Source organism: Chiloscyllium plagiosum, unplaced genomic scaffold (assembly GCF_037043375.1).
Source record: "Chiloscyllium plagiosum isolate Xiang-an unplaced genomic scaffold, Cpla_swu_hap1 HiC_scaffold_27, whole genome shotgun sequence".
NCBI classification, from domain to species: Eukaryota; Metazoa; Chordata; class Chondrichthyes; order Orectolobiformes; family Hemiscylliidae; genus Chiloscyllium; species Chiloscyllium plagiosum.
This window is the reverse complement of record NW_028270165.1, coordinates 92,632,571-92,651,870: the sequence shown is the minus strand read 5'-3', so window position 1 is coordinate 92,651,870 and position 19,300 is coordinate 92,632,571. Positions and strand designations below refer to the sequence as shown.

Here is a 19,300-nt window from a genome sequence, read left to right as displayed (position 1 = left end):
CCCGGGGCCCTGGCGCTGTGAGGCAGCAGTGCTAACCACAAAAAACATGACATTTTCTGTTTTCCAGCGGCAGCTGCATCCCAGGAGTGGGGAGTCACTGATTTGAGGTTTTAAATTTGAAGTCGGACAGCAGAGGTGCCTGGGAGAGGAGGGACGACTTATTTGTATTTCCTTCTTGCTGTATCAGTCAGTGGGTACTGTTGAGGGGGGAAAACGACCTACCAGGGGCTCTGGCACAGAGCCTGTCCCTGTTGCACCAGAAGGGAAGGAAGGAAACGCGGAGAGTGTTAGTCATTCTAACTCAATAGTTAGAGGGTCAGATAGAAGGTGTGTTGGGAATGAACAAGACTCGCGGTTAGTGTGTTGCCTCCCAGGTGCCAGGGTGCGTGATGTCTCGGATCGTATCTTTGAGGTCCTGAAGGGATAGGGTTTACAACCCAAGTCATGGTCCATGTAGGTACCAACAACATAGGTAGAAATGTGAGAAACAGAACTCACTCACAAATCACTCAGCCTGAGACAAAGCCTTGGAAACAAGAACAATTTATTACAGTCTTGCAAGTACCGGACGCTTCTGCAAGCAAGAAGAAATGTGCGCCAAAACAGAGCCTGTTAGCTTTCTTATTGAGTTTACAAGTTGCGGAATCACGCCTCCCTTTTCCCATCCTATCATAAGCCGTTTACCTCACTTGTCAGTTATTTTCTTATCTGGCCATCCTGCTGTCCTTGTCTGCATTCTTTGTTCCTTGTTTGTTACAGCTTGTTCTTTTATCCAGTTTCTCTTATCATACTATAAGCTTTATTGTGAAATGCCCCTGTTGCTTCTTTTTGTGGTCAACTACAACACTTTAAAGTTATTCCCTCGCTTAAAACTATTTTCTTTAAAAGACCCTCTATATTCATTAAAGTCTTAGCCTTAAGTATGCTACATGCTACAAGAATTCCACGACCGTTTGTATAATGTTCCCCTTCTCTTCCCCCTACTACACCCCCTCACCCATCTGCAAAAACATTTATAATCTCCCACAGAAAGACGGATAGGGATGTAAGGCAGGATTTCAGGGAGCTAGGGTGGAAGCTGAGGGCGAGAACAAACAGAGTGGTTATCTCTGGTTTGTTACCCGTGCCACGTGATAGCAAGGCAAGGAATAGGGAGAGATATCAGCTGAACACCTGGCTGCAAGGATGGTGCAGGAGGGAGGGTTTCAGGTTTTTGGATACTTGGGGCTCATTCTGGGGAAGGTAGGACTTGTACAAACAGGACAGTCTTCACTTGAACCAGAGGGGTACTAATATCCTGGGTGGGAAATTTGCTAATGCTATTTGGGTCGGTTTAAACTAGCTCAGCAGGTGGATGGGAACCGGGGGGTGTAGCTGCAATGCACAGGAGAATGAGAGTAGGAAGGACAGGGACAGGATTTCAGGGTCACAGGAATGTGCTGGCAGACAGCGAAGTGGTTTGAAGTGTATCCGCAATAAGGTAGGTGAGCTTGCAGCACGGACAGGTACCTGGGACTTGGATGTTGTGGCCATTTCGGAGACATGGAGAGAGCAGGGTGAGGAATGGATGTTGCAGGTTCCAGGGTTTTGATCTTTCATTAAGAACAGCCAAGGCGGTAAAAGAGGGAGAGGCGTGGCGTTGTTAGTCAAGGATAGTATAACGGTGGCTGACAGAACTTTTGATGAGGACTCGTCTACTCAGGTAATGTGGGCTGAGGTTAGAAACAGGAGAGGAGAGGTCACACTGCTTGGAGTTTTTTTATAGGGCTCCGCAGAGTTCCAGGGAGGTGGAAGAGCGGATTAGCAAAATTATTCTGGGTAGGAGTGAAAGGAACAGGGTGGTCATTATGGGGAACCTTAATTTCCCAACATTGACTGGAAATGCTTTCACTCTAGTATGTCGTATAGATCAGTTTTTGTCCAGTGTGTGCAGGAGGGTTTTCTGACACAGTATATTGAAGGGCCGACAAGAGGGGAGGTCACACTGCATCTGGTGCTTGGTAATGAACCAGGCCAGATGTTTGATTTGGTGGAAGGTGAGCACTTTGGAGAGAGTGACCATAATTCAGTTGGGTTTCATTTAGTGATGTAAAGGGATAGGAACATGCCACAGGTCAAGAGTTATGGGACCCAGGTAGTTATAGACCAGTGAGCCTTACGTCTATGGAAGGAAAGCTTTTGAAAAGGAATATTAGAGATAGGATTTATAATCATCTAGCAAGCAACAATTTGATTTCCGATAGTCATCATAGTTTCATCAAGGGCAGATCGTGTCTCAGAAACCTCATTGCGTTTTTTGAGAAGGTGACCAAGTATGGAGATGAGGGTAGGGCAGTTGACGTGGTGTACATGGACCTCAGGAAAGCCTTTGATAAGGTTTCACATGGCAGGCTGTTGGAGAAATTGCAGAGGCATGGGTTGTTGTCGTTCGGTTCGCCGAGCTGGGAATTTGTGTTGCAAACGTTTTGTCCCCTCTCTAGGTGACATCCTCAGTGCTTGGAAACCTCCTGTGTAGCGCTTCTGTGATGTTTCCTCCAGCATTTATAGTGATGGTGTCACCTATACAGGGGACGAAACGTCTGCAACACAAATTCCCAGCTCGGCGAACAGAACCACAACAACATGCACCCGAGCTACAAATCTTTTCCTGAACTTTGAAGAGGCATGGGATTGAGGGTGATTTAGCAGTTTGGATTAGAAACTGGCTTTCTGAAAGAAGGCAGCGAGTGGGGGTTTATGGAAAATATTCAGCCTGGTGTCTGGTTACTAGTGGTGTGCCACAAGGATCTGTTTTGGGACTACTGCGGTTTGTCATTTTTATAAATTACTTAGATGCAGACATAGGTGGATGGATTAGCAGAATTGGACTCAGTTGGCAAATGGAGTTCAATGCAGCTAAATGTGAGGTGATTCACTTTGGGAAGAATAACAGGAAGGTAGTGATGTTGGAGTCCATGTACATAGATCCCTGAAAGTTGCCACCCAGGTAGATAGTGCTGTGAACAAGGCATACGGTGTGTTAGGTTTCATTCATAGAGGGATTGAGTTCCGGAACCGCAATATCATGCTGCAACTATACAAAACACGGGTGCAGCCACACTTGCAATATTGTGTATAGTTCTGGCTTCCATATTTCAGGAAGAATGTGGGAAGCATTGGAAAAGGTGCAGAGGAGATTTACCAGGATGTTGCCTGATCTGGAGGGAGGGTCTTATGAGGAAAGGCTGTTCTCATTGGAAAGAAGAAGGCTAAGGTGGTATTTGATAGAGATATATAAGATGATCAGAGGATTAGATAGAGGAGACAATGAAAGACTCTTTCCTAGGATGGTGACGTCAGCTTGTACGAGAGGGCATAACTACAAATTGAGGGGTGATGGATTTAAGACAGATGTCAGAGACAAGTTCTTTATGCTGAGAGTGGGAAGGGCGTGGAATGCCCTACCTGCTAAGGTAGTCAACTCAGCCACATTAGGGAGATTTAAACAATCCTAAGATAAGTGCATGGATGATTTTGGGATAGTGTCAGGGAATGAGCTGAGAATAGTTCACAGGTCGGCGCAACATCAAGGGCCGAAGGGCCTGTTCTGCGTTGTATTGTTCTATGTTCTAAACTTAGTGCAGGAGGCGGAAAGAAATGAGCAGCTTTAAAACAAAAACCTCTTGGAGCTCAAAGCTTTCAATGAGAGTCTGAGCCTGGTGGTAAGTTCCGGTAACCTTTATTGCAACCCAACTTGGTTACAACTTCAGATCCCCCCAGCAAAGAGGCAGGGAAAAAGCAGTTGCTTTTTGAACAGCTCAAGGTGAAAGTGCACACACCACACCTCTCCCTGTCCCACCCCCCTCACTGTCTTTACTCTTGGCCAGCACCAAGTTGTCCCTTTGTAATCGGATCCTTGTTACATCCGTAACCCGGAGGAAGTATTGCCTCACTCAGCAATTTCAACCCATACCCTGTCTCCAAGTAAGTTTCTCCCTGCTCATTTGCCAGGAAGGGGCAGTGTAGAGTCAACCAGACTGCTGTGGGTCTGGAATCACGTGTAGGCCAGACCGGGTAAAGGATGCAGCTGGAACGACTGAGTGAATCCTTTCCCACAATGGCGGTTCCCTTCCCTAACAAGGGAGGGAGGGAATCAGATGGGGGCTTTCTCCCCCGCACCACCCCCTCCCTGAAACGGTCTCATCGTTAGATTCTGAACTCCACATTTCTGACGGAATACCAATTCTGCCATCTGTCGTGGTGGGATTCGAATCCAGGAGTCCCCGGATTCGGACTGATAGTCCAATCGATAATGGCACTCGGCCGTCACTCCTTCAATGCCCCTGCGATGGCACGTGAACTCGCTGGTGGGTCAGCAGTTGGGAGGAGTAGGTGAAGCCCTTCCCGCACTGAGAGCAGGTGAACGGCCTCTCCCCGGTGTGGATCCGCTGGTGCCTCAGCAGGTGGGAGGAGTAGGTGAAGCCCTTCCCGCACTCGGGGCAGCTGAAGGGCCTCTCTCCCGTGTGGACCCGCTGGTGGGTCTGGAGGTTGAAGGAGCATGTGAAGCCCTTCCCGCACTGAGAGCAGTTGAACGGCCTCTCCCCCGTGTGGACCCGCCAGTGGGTCATCAGGGAGGAGACGTGCGTAAAGGCCTTCCCGCACTGAGAGCAGCTAAAGGGCCTCTCCCCGGTGTGGATCCGCTGGTGCCTCAGCAGGTGGGAGGAGTAGGTGAAGCCCTTCCCGCACTGAGAGCAGGTGAACGGCCTCTCCCCAGTGTGGATCCGCTGGTGCCTCAGCAGGGTGGAGGATGTGCTGAAAGCCTTCCCGCACTCGGGGCAGCTGAAGGGTCTTTCCCCTGTGTGGATGCGCTGGTGGGTCTGGAGGTTGAAGGAGCAGGTGAAGCCCTTCCCGCACTGAGAGCAGGTGAACGGCCTCTCCCCCGTGTGGACCCGCCGGTGGGTCATCAGGGAGGAGACGTGGGTAAAGGCCTTCCCGCACTGAGAGCAGCTGAAGGGCCTCTCCCCTGTGTGGATCCGCTGGTGGCTCTGCAGGTTGGAGGAGCAGGTGAAGCCTTTCCCGCACTGAGAGCAGGTGAAGGGCCTCTCCCCCGTGTGGATCCGCTGGTGGCTCTGCAGCTTGGAGGAGCAGGTGAAGCCTTTCCCGCACTGAGAGCAGGTGAACGGCCTCTCCCCGGTGTGGACATGCTGGTGCCTCAACAGGGAGGAAGATGTGCTCAAGGCCTTCCCGCACTCGGGGCAGCTGAAGGGCCTTTCCCCCGTGTGGACCCGCTGGTGCTTCCGCAGGTTGAAGGAGCAGGTGAAGCCCTTCCCGCACTGAGAGCAGGTGAAGGGCCTCTCCCCCATGTGGACCCGCCGGTGCCTCAGCAGGGTGGAGGCCTGGGTATAGGCCTTCCCGCACTCGGGGCAGCTGAAGGGCCTCACCCCCGTGTGGACATACTGGTGGGCCAGCAGGGTGGAGGAATTCCTGAAGCCCTTCCCGCACTGAGAGCAGATGAACGGCCTCTCCCCGGTGTGGATCCTCTGGTGGGTCATCAGGGAGGAAGATGTGCTCAAGGCCTTCCCGCACTCGGGGCAGCTGAAGGGCCTCTCCCCTGTGTGGACCCGCTTGTGGGCCAGCAGGTGGGAGGAATGTTTGAAGGCCTTCCCGCAGTCGGTGCAGGGGAATGGCCTCTCCCCGGTGTGACTGCGCAGATGAGTCTCCAGGACAGACGGGACACGGAAGCCTTTCCCACTGTCACCACAATTCCACGGTTCCTCCACAGGGTGGGATTCCTCAGGTTTCTCCATGGCCACAGCTTCAGCTGCTCACAAACACGTGCAGAGCCCTCCCTGCCGTGAAATCCCCTTTCCAGGCCGTATAACTGTTTCAGGCTCCACGCACAGTGCGCTGCAACAGTGGGGTCTCTCGTCCAGTCCCACTGATGCTGAAAACGTCCTCAAACAGGAACCAAAAAGCGTTGATCCCTCTCACAGAAATCACAGTTAAAAATTGTTGCGGTCCCGATGGATTTAGTGACTGTCAGACATTGACATCAAAGTGAGGACTGCAGTCGCTGGACAGTCAGTCAAACAATGTGGCGCTGGAAAAGCACAGCAGGTCATGCATCATCCGAGGAGCAGGAGGGTCAATATTTCGGGCGTCAGCCCTTCATCTGTTGATTTTGAAACTTCAGTCTTCAGATTTTCAAGTACTCTGCAAAAAGAGATTACAAAAGTCATCACTATCAGTGCAGGGTAGAAATTCAGAACAAGCAATTCTAATTTCTGTGGAATATTCTTTTGTTGTTCCACAAAATTGAAAGTACCATCCCACTCTCTCTCCCGCTCTGTTCTCACACCGCTCTAACTAATTCGCCTGAAGGTGCTGATTCAGGATCTTACAGGGGCAGAAAAAGCAAAAACATCAAGACTGACATCTCTCTGAATTTTGGATACCTCCACCTGAAAGTTAATATCTTTCACAACACTGGGATCCTGCTGAGAGTGAGCAGGTCTGATTTTGGGAAGCAAATAAAAAGTGTCAATTCAGGGTGAACCTGCAATGCAGTTTCTTGAGGAAGGACCAGACACAAAATAGTTATCGACCCCGGGAAGGTGGGAGCAAAATGAGACATCAAGGCATTAACACCAACACACTTCAGTCAAACTCATCTGCTCCCAGTCAGGGCAAAACATGGTCTGAAAGTCCAGGCTTCACAACCACACTTCTGCTTCCACTGAAGACAATGAGAGTCTCACAGCGCAGAAACAGACCCTTTGGCCCAACCTGCCCAGATATCCTAAATTAATCTAGTCACGTTTGCCATCACTTGGCCTCTATAAGGGCCGAGTGCTGGCAGCTGGGACTAAATTGGGTTGGCTATCTTGTCAGCAAGGACGAGTTAGACCGAAGGGTCTGTTTCTGTGCTGCACATCTCTATGACTCCAGTTGCATTTGCCATCACTTGGCCCTGACCCATCTGAACCCTTCATATTCAGATGCCTGTCCAGGAGCCTTTTAACTTGCCATCGTACCAGCACCCCCCACTTCCTCTGGCAGCTCACGCCATCGCTCAAGCGACTCCACGTTGAAAGCGTCTGGTCTGGTGCACCAGATGACATCAGGATAATCTCAGATCGTTCCAGATCGCATCGATACTCAGTCAGTGGCTTTCCCGATCAGGATGTTGTACGTGATCAAACAGGTCAGTGGGTAGGCGATGCCCCACCTCTTAGTTCAAGTATCTCTACGAGAACTCCCTTGCTGGAGGGTCCCTTGGAGACACTTCAACTGGACTTCATTGAGTTGGAGAAATGAGTTCAGTTGCTATAAATATGTTTTGCTTATTGCTGATGTCTTTTCTAAGTGGATTGAAGCCTACCCTCCTCCTAACGCTACTGCTGAGACTGTAGTGAAGATTTTGTTTAAGGAAATAATTCCCTGCTTCAGTATACCTGCGTGCATTAGCTCGGACAATGGACCACACTTTGTAGGTAATATTAACGGAGAACTGTGTTCCCAGCTTTGTATTTGTTGGCAACTGCATGGTGCTTATCATCCTCAGGCAGCCGGCATTGTTGAATGTTTTAACCAGACTCAAGACTAAACTTGCCAAATTAGTGGCAGAGCCTGGCCTCTCCTGGTTATGCAAATCCCTGTGGCCTTATTCCAGATGCGATCCATGTCTGCGGGCAAGACACGACTGTCTCCAGCTGAGAGTCTCTCTGGTCACCCCCTCCGTACCCCTTGGAACGATTCGGCTCCCTTCTCAGTCCACTTCCACCACATGACCGAAGCAATGATTGGTTATGTTCTTGCTCTAACTAGTGTTATGCGTGCCTTTCACTCCCAGGAGCTTGCGGCCTACAGCGATGTTCCCTCCCTTTCAGCCTCGTCACGGGAAGAGCCTGGTTCGTTGGTGCTCGTCAGGAACTGGACTGGCAAAGGTCTCCATCCTCGTTGGGATGGCCCCTTCCAGGTTTTACTTCCCACCCCTACGGCGGTCACAGTCGCTGGGCGCTCAGCTTGGGTCCAACTGCACCATTGTAAATTGATTGACTGCACCAATCAAAAGGGGGAAAGAGGAGGAGAGAATCCTGGAATCCCAACAAAAGGAGTGGACCCTGTCCTGTTGGGTTTTTGAATCTTGCTGTTATTCTCATGTTAATCTTATGACAGATACTTGAACTAAGAGGAGGGACTTGTGGGGGATCGCCTATCTCCTTACCTTTCTGATCACGTACAACATCCTGATGGGGAAAGCCACTAAGTATGGATGCGACCAGGAATGATCAGAGATTATCCACCACCCATGCTGAGATGATGTTGTCCAGTGCACCGGACCAGACGCCTTTGACGTGTGGAACGTGATGAAGATTGATTATTGCAATGGACTCTTACATCAGAAAGACCAGATGGACCATCTGGACAGTAGAAATCAGTGGGAGTTACCATGTCATTACCATGTTTTTATGATTTTACCTGCAGACGCAAGCCGAGTGCGGATAAAAATGATCAACCCTGTTATTATAGTAAATATTTTAAGGACGCCCAGGAACACCATCCCTTTTTGCAGGAAGGCCGACTCAAGAAAAGGGAAGCCTGATAGGGGAAACCCCTCAATCCACAAACAACTTATTTGTACAGGCCCACAGAACGCTCTTCACCCCAGAAGCAGTAGTATGTTACTCCTCTCTATCGGTAGATGACTTACTTGCCCCGTCCCCAGTCCCCGATTCCAATCTATTCGTCAGACTTCCTACTGCCGACCCTGCGAAGCGAAATATCACTTTCCAATACTTCCGGTCTGTGTATACAAACAGCTGGTGAAACACTGGCTGGGGTACATCAGGCCTTATGCGGCACATGGACCTGGAACGGAACCCTTCCCTTGTGCATTTATAGGCCTTTTCTCTTTTCAGAACCTGATTCTGTCACCAAGACTATGTACAATAGGTCTCAGGGAGAGCCCAATGGGAATAGCATTCTGAGGACCATTGTCTCCCATACAGTGCGAGTGCTCGAGTCACTTGGCTCATTTTTTACAGCGCTCAAGCAACTCCTCTTGCAAAATGTCGACCCTTTACTCCTCTAGACCTGACCAGACCCCCTGCTGTAACATTTCAGTAATCTATTTTGACAAACTCTCTGTAATATACACCAAACCAGACTATTATTTCTTCAGCTAAGGTAAAGCTACCAATTTCCTTGTCCTGGATGGCAAAGATGTCCCTCATAAGGTCACTATCAGAGACCTTGTTCCCACAACAGTACCTTGTCCTGGCCAGTGGACAAGTCGATGGAACCTCCATCTGAGGGGGATGCAGTGGTCAACCTTGCTCCAACTGAAAGGATCCCAAGGGACTGGGTGACAATACAGGACACCCGATAGGCTGGGGAATCCAGAGTACCCTGAGGTTGGAAGGATCGGCAGGGGTGTCAAGTCAACAGAATCGCAATTCCCTCTTTTGCGGCCTGACCATTCGAGGAAATAAGACTAAAGAGACTCTGAAACAGAGTAAACTGGGATTGTCAGACATGTGTCTTTACTCTGTGCAGAATCGGTATGCCTTCGACTATATACTCCCCCAGGAGGGTGAGGTCTGCACCATTGTCCAAGATAAATGCACTATGGGCATTCCCAATCTGACTGGCAATATTACTAAGATACAAGAAGAGATTCAGGTATTCCTTGACAGAATGACTGAAGGGACCAGTTGGGGAAACTGCAGATCGGGCTGATGGTACAATTGGCTTATCAATTTAGCTATGTCTGTTTGTCAGTATTGGTATTGTTAGGTATTTAATTGCTCGGCTTATGAGGTCCCTTAGTGACATAGATTTGCCCCAGAAGATGCTCCTTTTCCGATCCGATAGCTCACCCACACGTGTCGATGGCGATGATAAATATGACCAGATGAGCTGCGAAGATGGTGGTGCCACTCTACAGGAAGGGCATTCGTTTGGACTAGCCTTCTCTTTCAGTGATCGCAGTGCAATTAAAGGGAGGAATGAGTGTGTGGGCATCTGGGTGATAAAGTCTATAGCCTTAAAACTTGCCTTTAAACATTCAGACTAAAATGTAATGCTGAATTATTGAATACATTTACTGCACTAGAAAACAAACAGGCAGGAAGACTCAGAAAGAAGAGAGAACTTAAAGATAGGGACACCTGGGCTCACCAAGCGATAACAGGATGCTGTAAGGCAATTAAGAACGTTTGCCTCAGCATCGGTGAATCTGTGTGAACAGGATCCCAAGTGATAACATTCACAGCCGTTCCCTTGTGAGACCATTTTAGTGCTGAGGCTGTTAAATCCCGTAGAAAATTAACTCAGTGTTTATCTGCACTGGATTGAAATGAATTGCATTTTGGGACTTTCTGATGATATTGAGTAGCCATTACTGGTTATTAAATACAAACTCTGTAAAAGGAAATATTGATAAAGCTTTACCTTATTTGCTGCAGCCGAGGCTCCAGCGGAGGAAACAGCCCGCGGGCATACTTCCGGCTTCGGGATGGCCACGCCCCCTGGTACTGGTCCCGCCCCCTCCTCGAACAATGCCACACGTAAACCCCGCCCCTTCCCATCTCTGCTCATGAACCCCGTCCCTACCATACGCATCTCATTAAATCCGTCCTTTTGAACGCTGCTCGTAATGCCCGCCCCTTCGAGACAAAGCCCCGCCTCTTGGACCCAAACTTCCTTCCCCATCAAGCACCAAAGTCCGCCCTTTTGCCGCGGTTCCTGCGCGAGTCAAAACCACGCCCCCTGACTCCACGCGCTACCGCTCACAAAGCCACGCGCCTCCAGGTTGGACGCGCCGCTCCGCCCGCTGACCCTTGCCCCGCCTACTAGCTCGTGACCCTCTCACGAGACACGCCCCGCCCATGAACTTCCCCCTCCCCCCAAACCCGCCCTCCAAACTAAACCCCGCCCACCCAGGTGTATTTGGAAGCACTAGCTTCTGCAGCGCTGCTCCTTTTGCCGGTAGCTGTGCTGCAGGATCATAAGACACAGAATTAATAGCAAAACATGAGACCATAAGACATAGGGGTGGACGTAACGCCATTTGGCCCATCGAGTCCACTCCGGCATTCAATCATGGCTGATGGGCCACTTACCCGCATTCTCCCCGTAGCCCTTAATTCCTTGTGACACCAAGAATTTATCAATTTCTGTCTTGAAGACATTTAGCGCCCCAGCCTCCACTGCACTCTGTGGCAATGAATTCCACAGGCCCACCACTCTGGCTGAAGAAATGTCTCCGCATTTGTGTTCTGAATTTACCCCCTCTAATTCTAAGGCTGTGTCCACGGGTCCTAGTCTCCTCGCCTAACGGAAACAATTTCCTCGCGTCCACCCTCTCCAAGCCATGTATTATCTTGGAAGTTTCTATTAGATCTCCCCTTAATCTTCTAAACTTCAATGAATACAAACCCAGGATCCTCAGCCGTTCCTCATATATTAGACCTACCATTCCGGGGATCATCTGTCTGAATCTCCGCTGGACACGCTCCAGTGCCAGTATGTCCTTCCTGAGGTGTGGGGATCAAAACTGGACACAGTACTCCAAATGGGGCCTAACCAGAGCTTTATAAAGTCTCAGTAGCACAACAGTGCTTTTATATTCCAACCCTCTTGAGATAATTGACAACATTGCATTCGCCTTCTTAATTCCGGACTCAACCTGCATGTTTACCTTTAGAGAATCCTCAACTAGCACTCCCAGATCCCTCTGATCAGTTCACAGTGTCATGCAACCGGTGCAATATTTGGAACAAACCTGGACCGCTGCTGAGTCCTTCATCTTTTAGAATGGGTTGCAGGTTTCAGTTCATCAATATATAAATTCCAGAACTTTAGATCAGATTCCCTACAGTGTAGAAACAGGCCCTTCGGCCCAACAAGTTGACACCGACCCGCCAAAAAGCAAAACACCCAGCCCCATTCCCTGTCACCTAACACTACGGGGCAATTGAGCTTGGCCAATTCACCCTAACACGCACGTCTTTGGACTGTGGGAGGAAACCCTCGCAGACGTGTGGGGTGGGGGAATTTAACCTGGGGCTCTGGCGCTGTGAGGCAGCAGTGCTAACCACAAAAAAAGTGACATTTTCTGTTTTTCAGTGGCAGCTGCAGCCCAGGAGTGGAGAGTCACTGATTTGAGGTTTTAAATTTGAAGTCGGAGAGCAGAGGTTCCTGGGAAAGGAGGGACGGATTTTTTTTATTTCCTTCCTGCTGTATCAGTCAGTGGGTACTGTTGAGGGGGGAAAACGACCTACCAGGCGTATGCACTGGAGCCCAGGTCTCTGGCAGAGAGCCTGTCCCTGTTGCACCAGAAGGGAAGGAGGGAAAGGAGGAGAGTGTTAGTCATTGGGGACTCAATAGTTAGAGGGTCAGATAGAAGGTGTGTTGGGAACGAACAAGACTCGCGGTTAGTGTGTTGCCTCCCAGGTGCCAGGGTGCGTGAAGTCTCGGATCGTATCTTTGGGGTCCTGAAGGGATAGGGTTTCCAACCCCAAGTCATGGTCCATGTAGGTACCAACAACATAGGTAGAAATGTGAGAAACAGAACTCACACACAAATCAATTAGCCTGAGACAAAGCGTTGGAAACAAGAACAATTTATTACAGTCTTGCAAGTACCGGACGCTTCTGCAACCAAGCAGAAATGTGCGCCAAAACAGAGCCTGTTAGCTTTCTTGTTCAGTTTACAAGTTGTGGAATCACGCCTCCCTTTTCCCATCCTATCATAAGCCGATTACCTCACTTGTCAGTTATTTTCTTATCTGGCCATCCCACTGTCCTTGTCTGCATTCTTTGTTCCTTGTTTGTTACAGCTTGTTCTTTTGTCCACTTTCTCTAATCTTACGATAAGCTTTATTGTGAAATGCTACTGTTGCTTCTTTTTGTGGTCAACTACAACACTTTAAAGTTATTTCCTCGCGTAAAACTACTTTCTTTAAAAGACTGTCTATATTCATTAAAGTCTTAGCCTTAAGTATGCGACATGCTACAAGAATTCCACTTCCGTTTGTATAATGTTACACTACTTGGAGTTCTTTCATAGGCCTCTGCAGAGTTCGAGGGAGGGGGAAGAGGGGATTAGCAAAATTATTCTGGGTAGTAGTGAAAGGAACAGGGTGGTCATTATGGGGGACTTTAACTTCCCCAACATTGACTGGAAATGCTTTCACTCTAGTATGTCGTATGGATCAGTTTTTGTCCAGTGTGTGTGCAGGAGGGCTTTCTGACACAGTATGTCGAAGGGCCGACAAGAGGGGTGGTCACACTGGATCTGGTGCTTGGTAATGAACCAGGCCAGATGTTTGATTTAGTGGAAGGTGAGCACTTTGGAGAGAGTGACCATAATTCAGTTGGGTTTCATTTAAAGGGATAGGAACATGCCACAGGTCAAGGGTTATCGATGGGACAAGGGAAATTATAATGCAATTAGGCAAGACTTAGGATGCAGAGAATAGGGTAGCAAAATGCAGGGGATGGGAACAATTGAAATGTGGAGCTGGTTTAAGGAACAGATATTGTGTGCCCTTGATAGGTATGTCCCTGTCAGGCAGGGAGTGATAAGGTAAGGGAACCGTGGTTTACAAGAGAAATTGCATCGCTTGTTACAAAGAAGGAGGAGGCTTATGTGTTGATGAGGTTCAGATGAGGCGATGGTTCAGATGAGGCGATGGAGAGTTACAGATCAGCTAGGAAGGATTTAAAGAGACAGTTAAGAGCAAAGAGAGGACATGAGCAGTCTTTAACACATAGAATAAAGGCGAACCCTAAAGCTTTCTATAGGTATGTGAGGAATAAAAGGATGATTAGGGTAGGAATAGGGCCAATAAAAGACAGAAGTAGGAAGTTGAGTGTGGGCCCTGTGGAGATTGGAGAGGTGTTAATGAATATCTCTCATCGGTCTTCACTCAGGAAAAGGAGAATATTGTCGAGGAGAAGAATGAGGTACGAGATATTAGACTCGAAAGGATCGAGGTTAGTTGCACACAGGTGTTATCAATTCTAGAAGGAGTGAAAATAGACAAGTGCCCTGGGCAGGATGGGATTTATCCGAGGATTCTCTGGGAAGCGAGGGAGGAGATAGCAGAGCCTTTGGTTTTGATATTTGAGTTGTCATTGTCTACAGGTTTAGTACCAGAGTGGAGAATTGCAAATGTTGTACCCTTGTTCAAGAAGGGCAGCAGAGATGACCCAGGTAATTATAGACCAGTGAGCCTTACTTCTGTTGAAGGAAAGCTTTTGGAAAAGAATCTTAGAGATAGGATTTATAATCATCTAGCAACCAACAATTTGTTTTCAGATAGTCAACATGGTTTCATCAAGAGCAGATCGTGTCTCACAAACCTCATTGCGTTTTTTGAGAAAGTGACCAAGCATGTAGATGAAGGTAGGGCAGTTGACGTGGTGTACATGGACCTCTGTAAAGCCTTTGATAAAGTTCCACATGATATGCTGTTGGAGGAAATGCAGAGGCATAGGATTGAGGGTGATTTAACAGTTTGGATTACAAACTGGGCTTTCTGAAAGAAGTTAGCGAGTGGTGGTTTATGGAAAATATTCAGCCTGGAGTCCGGTTACTAGTGGTGTGCCACAAGGATCTGTTTTGGGACCACTGCGGTTTGTCGTTTTTTTAAATGGCTCAGACACAGGCATAGGTGGATGGATTAGTAAATTTGCAGACAAAACGAAAGTCGGTGGAGTACTGGACAGTTTGGAAGAATGTTACAGGTTGCAGAGGGACTTGGATAAACTGCAGAATTGGGCTGAGAGGTGGCAAATGGAGTTCAATGCAGCTAAATGTGAGGTGATTCACTTTGGGATGAATAACAGGAAGGCAGTGATCTTGGAGTCCATGTGCATAGATCCCCGAAAGTTGCCACTCAGGTGGATAGTGCTGTTAAGAAGGCATACGGTGTGTTAGGTTTCATTGGGTGGAGGGATTGAGTTCCGGAACTGCAATATCACACTGGAACTATACAAAACGCTGGAGCAGCCACACTTGGAACATTGTGTATAGTTCTGGTCCCCATATTTCAGGAAGGATGTGGGAAGCATTGGAAAAGGTGCAGAGGACCAGGTTGTTGCCTGGTCGGGAGGGAGGGTGTTATGAGGAAAGGCTGATAGACTTGGGTCTGTTCTCATTGGAAATAAGGCGGCTAAGGGGGGGATTTGATAGAGATATATAAGATGATCAGAGGATTAGATAGGGGAGACAGTGAAAGACTTTTTCCGAGGATAGTGACATCAGCTTCCCAAAGTGAATCACCTCACATTTAGCTGCATTGAACTCCATTTGCCACCTCTCAGTCCAATTCTGCAGTTTATCCAAGTCCCCCTGCAACCTGTACAAATTGAGGGGTGATAGATTTAAGACAGATGTCAGAGACAAGTTCTTTATGCAGAGAGTGGTAAGGCCGTGGAATGCCCTACCTGCGAAGGTAGTCAACTCAGCCACATTAGGAAGATTTAAACAATCCTTAGATAAGTGCATGGATGATTTTGCGATACTGTCGGGGAACGAACTGAGAATGGTTCACAGCTCGACGCAACATCGAGGGCCGAAGGGCCTGTTCTGCACTGTATTGTTCTATGTTCTAAACTTAGTGCAGGAGGCTGAACGAAATGAGCAGCTTTAAAACAAAAACCTCTTGGAGCTCAAAGCTTTCAATGAGAGTCTGAGCCCGGTGGTAAGTTCAGGTAACCTTTATTGCAACCCAACTTTGTTACAGCTTCAGTTCCCCCCAGCAAAGAGGCAGAGAAAAAGCAGTTGCTTTTTAAACAGCTCAAGGTCAAAGTACACACACCACACCTCCCCTCCCCGCCACCACACTTCCCCTCCTCACCACGCTCTCTTTACTATTGGCCAGCACCAAGTTGTCCCTTTGTAATCGGATCCTTGGTACAGCCGTAACCCGGGGGAAGTATTGCCTCACTCAGCAATTTCAACCCATACCCTGTGTCCAAGTCAGTTTCTCCCCGCTCATTTGCCAGGAAGGGGCAGTGTAGAGTCAACCAGACTGCTGTGGGTCTGGAGTCACATGTAGGCCAGACCGGGTAAAGGGTGCAGCTGGGACGACTGAGTGAATCCTTTCCCACAATGGCGGTTCCCTTCCCTAACAAGGGAGGGAGGGAATCAGATGGGGGCTTTCTCCCCCGCACCACCCCCTCCCTCTGCCATCTGTCGTGGCGGGATTCGAACCCGGGAGTCCCCGGAACCGGGCTGATAGTCCAATCGATAATGGCACTTGGCCGTCATTCCTTCAATCCCCCTGCGATGGCACGTGAACTCGCTGGTGCTTCTGCAGGTTGGAGGAGTAGGTGAAGCCCTTCCCGCACTGAGAGCAGGTGAATGGCCTCTCCCCGGTGTGGATCCGCTGGTGCCTCAGCAGGTTGGAGGCCTGGGTAAAGCCCTTCCCGCACTCAGGGCAGCTGAAAGGCCTCTCCCCCGAGTGGATCCGCTGGTGGGTCTGGAGGTTGAAGGAGTGAGTGAAGCCCTTCCCGCACTGAGAGCAGGTGAACGGCCTCTCCCCCGTGTGGACACGCTGGTGGGTCTGGAGGGTGGAGGAGCGGGTGAAGCCCTTCCCACACACAGGGCAGCTGAAGGGCCTCTCCCCCGTGTGGACACGCCAGTGGCTCCGCAGGGTGGAGGAGCAGGTGAAGCCCTTCCCGCACTGAGAGCAGGTGAACGGCCTCTCCCCAGTGTGGACACGCCGGTGGGTCTGGAGGGTGGAGGAGCAGATGAAGCCCTTCCCACACTCTGGGCAGCTGAAGGGCCTCTCCCCCGTGTGGACAAGCTGGTGGGTCAGCAGGGTGGAGACTTGGGTAAAGGCCTTCCTGCACACGGGGCAGCTGAAGGGCCTCTCTCCCGTGTGGACCCGCTGGTGGGTCTGGAGGTGGGAGGAGCAGGTGAAGCGCTTCCCGCACTCTGGGCAGCTGAAGGGCCTCTCCCCCGTGTGGATCCGCTGGTGGCTCTGCAGGTTGGAGGAGCAGGTGAAGCCCTTCCCACACTGAGAGCAGGTGAAGGGCCTCTCTCCGGTGTGGACACGCTGGTGGGTCAGCAGGGAGGAAGATGTGCTGAAGCCCTTCCCGCACTCAGGGCAGCTGAAGGGCCTCTCCCCTGTGTGGACCCGTTGGTGCTTCCGCAGTTTGGAGGAGGAGGTGAAGCCCTTCCCGCACTGAGAGCAGGTGAACGGCCTCTCCCCGGTGTGGACACGCTGGTGGGTCAGCAGGATGGAGGATGTGCTGAAGGCCTTCCCGCACTTGAGGCAGCTGAAGGGCCTCTCCCCCGTGTGGATCCACTGGTGGCTCCGCAGGTTGGAGGAGCAGGTGAAGCCCTTCCCACACTGAGAGCAGGTGAACGGCCTCTCTCCCATGTGGACATGCTGGTGGGTCAGCAAGGAGGAAGATGTGCTGAAGGCCTTCCCGCACTGAGAGCAGCTGAAGGGCCTCTCCCCCGTGTGGATCCGCTGGTGGCTCCGCAGGTAGGAGGAGGAGGTGAAGCCCTTCCCACACTGAGAGCAGGTGAACGGCCTCTCCCCGGTGTGGATACGCTGGTGGGTCAGCAGGGAGGAAGATGTGCTGAAGGCCTTCCCGCACTCAGTGCAGCTGAAGGGCCTCTCCCTGGTGTGGATACGCTGGTGCTTCCGCAGTTTGGAGGAGGAGGTGAAGCCCTTCCCGCACTGAGAGCAGGTGAACGGCCTCTCCCCGGTGTGGACCCGCTGGTGGGCCAACAGGTGGGAGGAATATCTGAAGGCCTTCCCGCAGTCGGTGCAGGGGAATGGCCTCTCCACGGTGTGACTGCGCCGATGGGTCTCCAGGACAGACGGGACACGGAAGCCTTTCCCACTGTCGCCACACTTCCACGGTTCCTCCACAGGGCGGGATTCCTCAGGTTTCTCCATGGCCACAGCTTCAGCTGCACACAGACACGTGTAGAGCCCTCCCTGCCGTGAAATCCCCTTTCCAGGCCGTATAACTGTTTCAGGCTCCACGCACAGTGCACTGCAACAGTGGGGTCTCTCGTCCAGTCCCACTGATGCTGAAAACGTCCTCAAACAGGAACCAAAAAGCGTTGATCCCTCTCACAGAAATCACAGTCAAAAACCGTTGTGGTCCCGATGGATTGAGTGACTGTCAGACATTGACATCAAAGTGAGGACTGCAGACGCTGAAGAGTCAGTCGAAAAACGTGGCGCTGAAAAAGTACACCAGGTCAGGCAGCATCCGAGGAGCAGGAGAGTCAATGTTTCGGGCATAAGCCCTTCATCTGTTGATTTTGAAACTTCAGTCTTCAGATTTTCAAATACTCTGCAAAAAGAGATTACAAAAGTCATCACTATCAGTGCAGGGTAGAAATTCAGAACAAGCAATTCTACTTTCTGTGGAATATTCTTTTGTTGTTCCACAAAATTGAAAGCACCATCCCACTCTCTCTCCCCCTCTGTTCTCACTCCGCTCTAACTAATTCCCCTGAAGGTGCTGATTCAGGATCTTACAGGGGCAGAAAAAGCAAAAACATCAAGACTGACATCTCTCTGAATTTTGGATACCTCCACCTGAAAGTTAATATCTTTCACAACATTGGGATCCTGCTGAGAGTGAGCAGGTCTGATTTTGGGAAGCAAAAAAAAAAAAAGTGTCAATTCAGGGTGAACCTGCAATGCAGCTTCTTGAGGAAGGACCAGACACAAAATGGTTAACGACCCCGAGAAGGTGGGAGCAAAATGAGACATCAAGGCATTAACACCAAAACACTTCAGTCAAACTATTCTGCTTCCCAGTCAGGGCAAAACATGCTCTGAAAGTCCAACCTTCACAACCACACTTCTGCTTTCACTGAAGACAATTAGAGTCACACAGCACAGAAACAGACCCTTTGGCCCAACCTGCCCAAGGTCACCCAAGGCTGGAATCGAACCTGGGACCCTGGTGCTGTGAGGCAGCAGTGCTAATCACTGAGCCACCGTGCCACCCTAGTCTAAGTCAAAAATGTATGAGGACCTTGCGGGATCTGATTGGTTGTTACTATGTGATCATGCTCAATGTCTGACTTTAAACAATGGACATAAGTTCTATCCAAACTCTAAAAGTCGGCGGATTATTTTGGCACTCGAGGAGTACTCATCGGTGGCCCAGAGGTTAGCACTGCTGCCTCACAGCACCAGGGTCCCAGGTTCGATTCCAGCCTTGGGGGGCTGGCTGTGTGGAGTTTGCACATTCTCCCCATGTCTGCGTGGGTTTCCTCCCACAATCCAAAGATGTGCAGATGTGGTGAATTGGCCATGCTAAACTG

The 19,300-nt window shown here is 50.0% G+C and overlaps 3 protein-coding genes across 7 annotated transcripts in view; 1 reads left to right on the top strand and 2 right to left on the bottom strand.

Moving 5' to 3' along the window:
- Positions 1-19,300, top strand: part of LOC148145032 (uncharacterized) — a 106,683-nt gene that overhangs the window by 51,140 nt on the left and 36,243 nt on the right. The window lies entirely within an intron of this gene.
- Positions 3,789-19,300, bottom strand: part of LOC148145033 (uncharacterized) — a 30,498-nt gene continuing 14,986 nt past the window's right edge. Inside the window, exons 1-2 of one of the 2 annotated variants that reach the window (XM_087975542.1) lie at positions 10,435-10,520; positions 3,789-6,192 (exon numbers count right to left, since the gene is read on the bottom strand). In XM_087975542.1, the coding sequence (XP_087831668.1) occupies positions 4,314-5,786 (1,473 nt within the window). In that variant the 5' untranslated portion in view covers positions 5,787-6,192; positions 10,435-10,520 and the 3' untranslated portion in view covers positions 3,789-4,313. Of the gene's footprint in view, positions 6,193-10,434; positions 10,521-19,300 lie in introns of those variants that run through there. The other variant, XM_087975543.1, reaches the window with a different exon arrangement.
- LOC148145030 (uncharacterized) overlaps positions 15,697-19,300 on the bottom strand; it is a 141,640-nt gene continuing 138,036 nt past the window's right edge. For all 4 annotated transcript variants that reach the window (XM_087975529.1, XM_087975527.1, XM_087975528.1 and 1 more), the window contains exon 2: positions 15,697-18,315. In XM_087975529.1, coding sequence (XP_087831655.1) covers positions 16,269-17,909 — 1,641 coding nt within the window. In that variant the 5' untranslated portion in view covers positions 17,910-18,315 and the 3' untranslated portion in view covers positions 15,697-16,268. The remainder of the gene's footprint in view (positions 18,316-19,300) is intronic.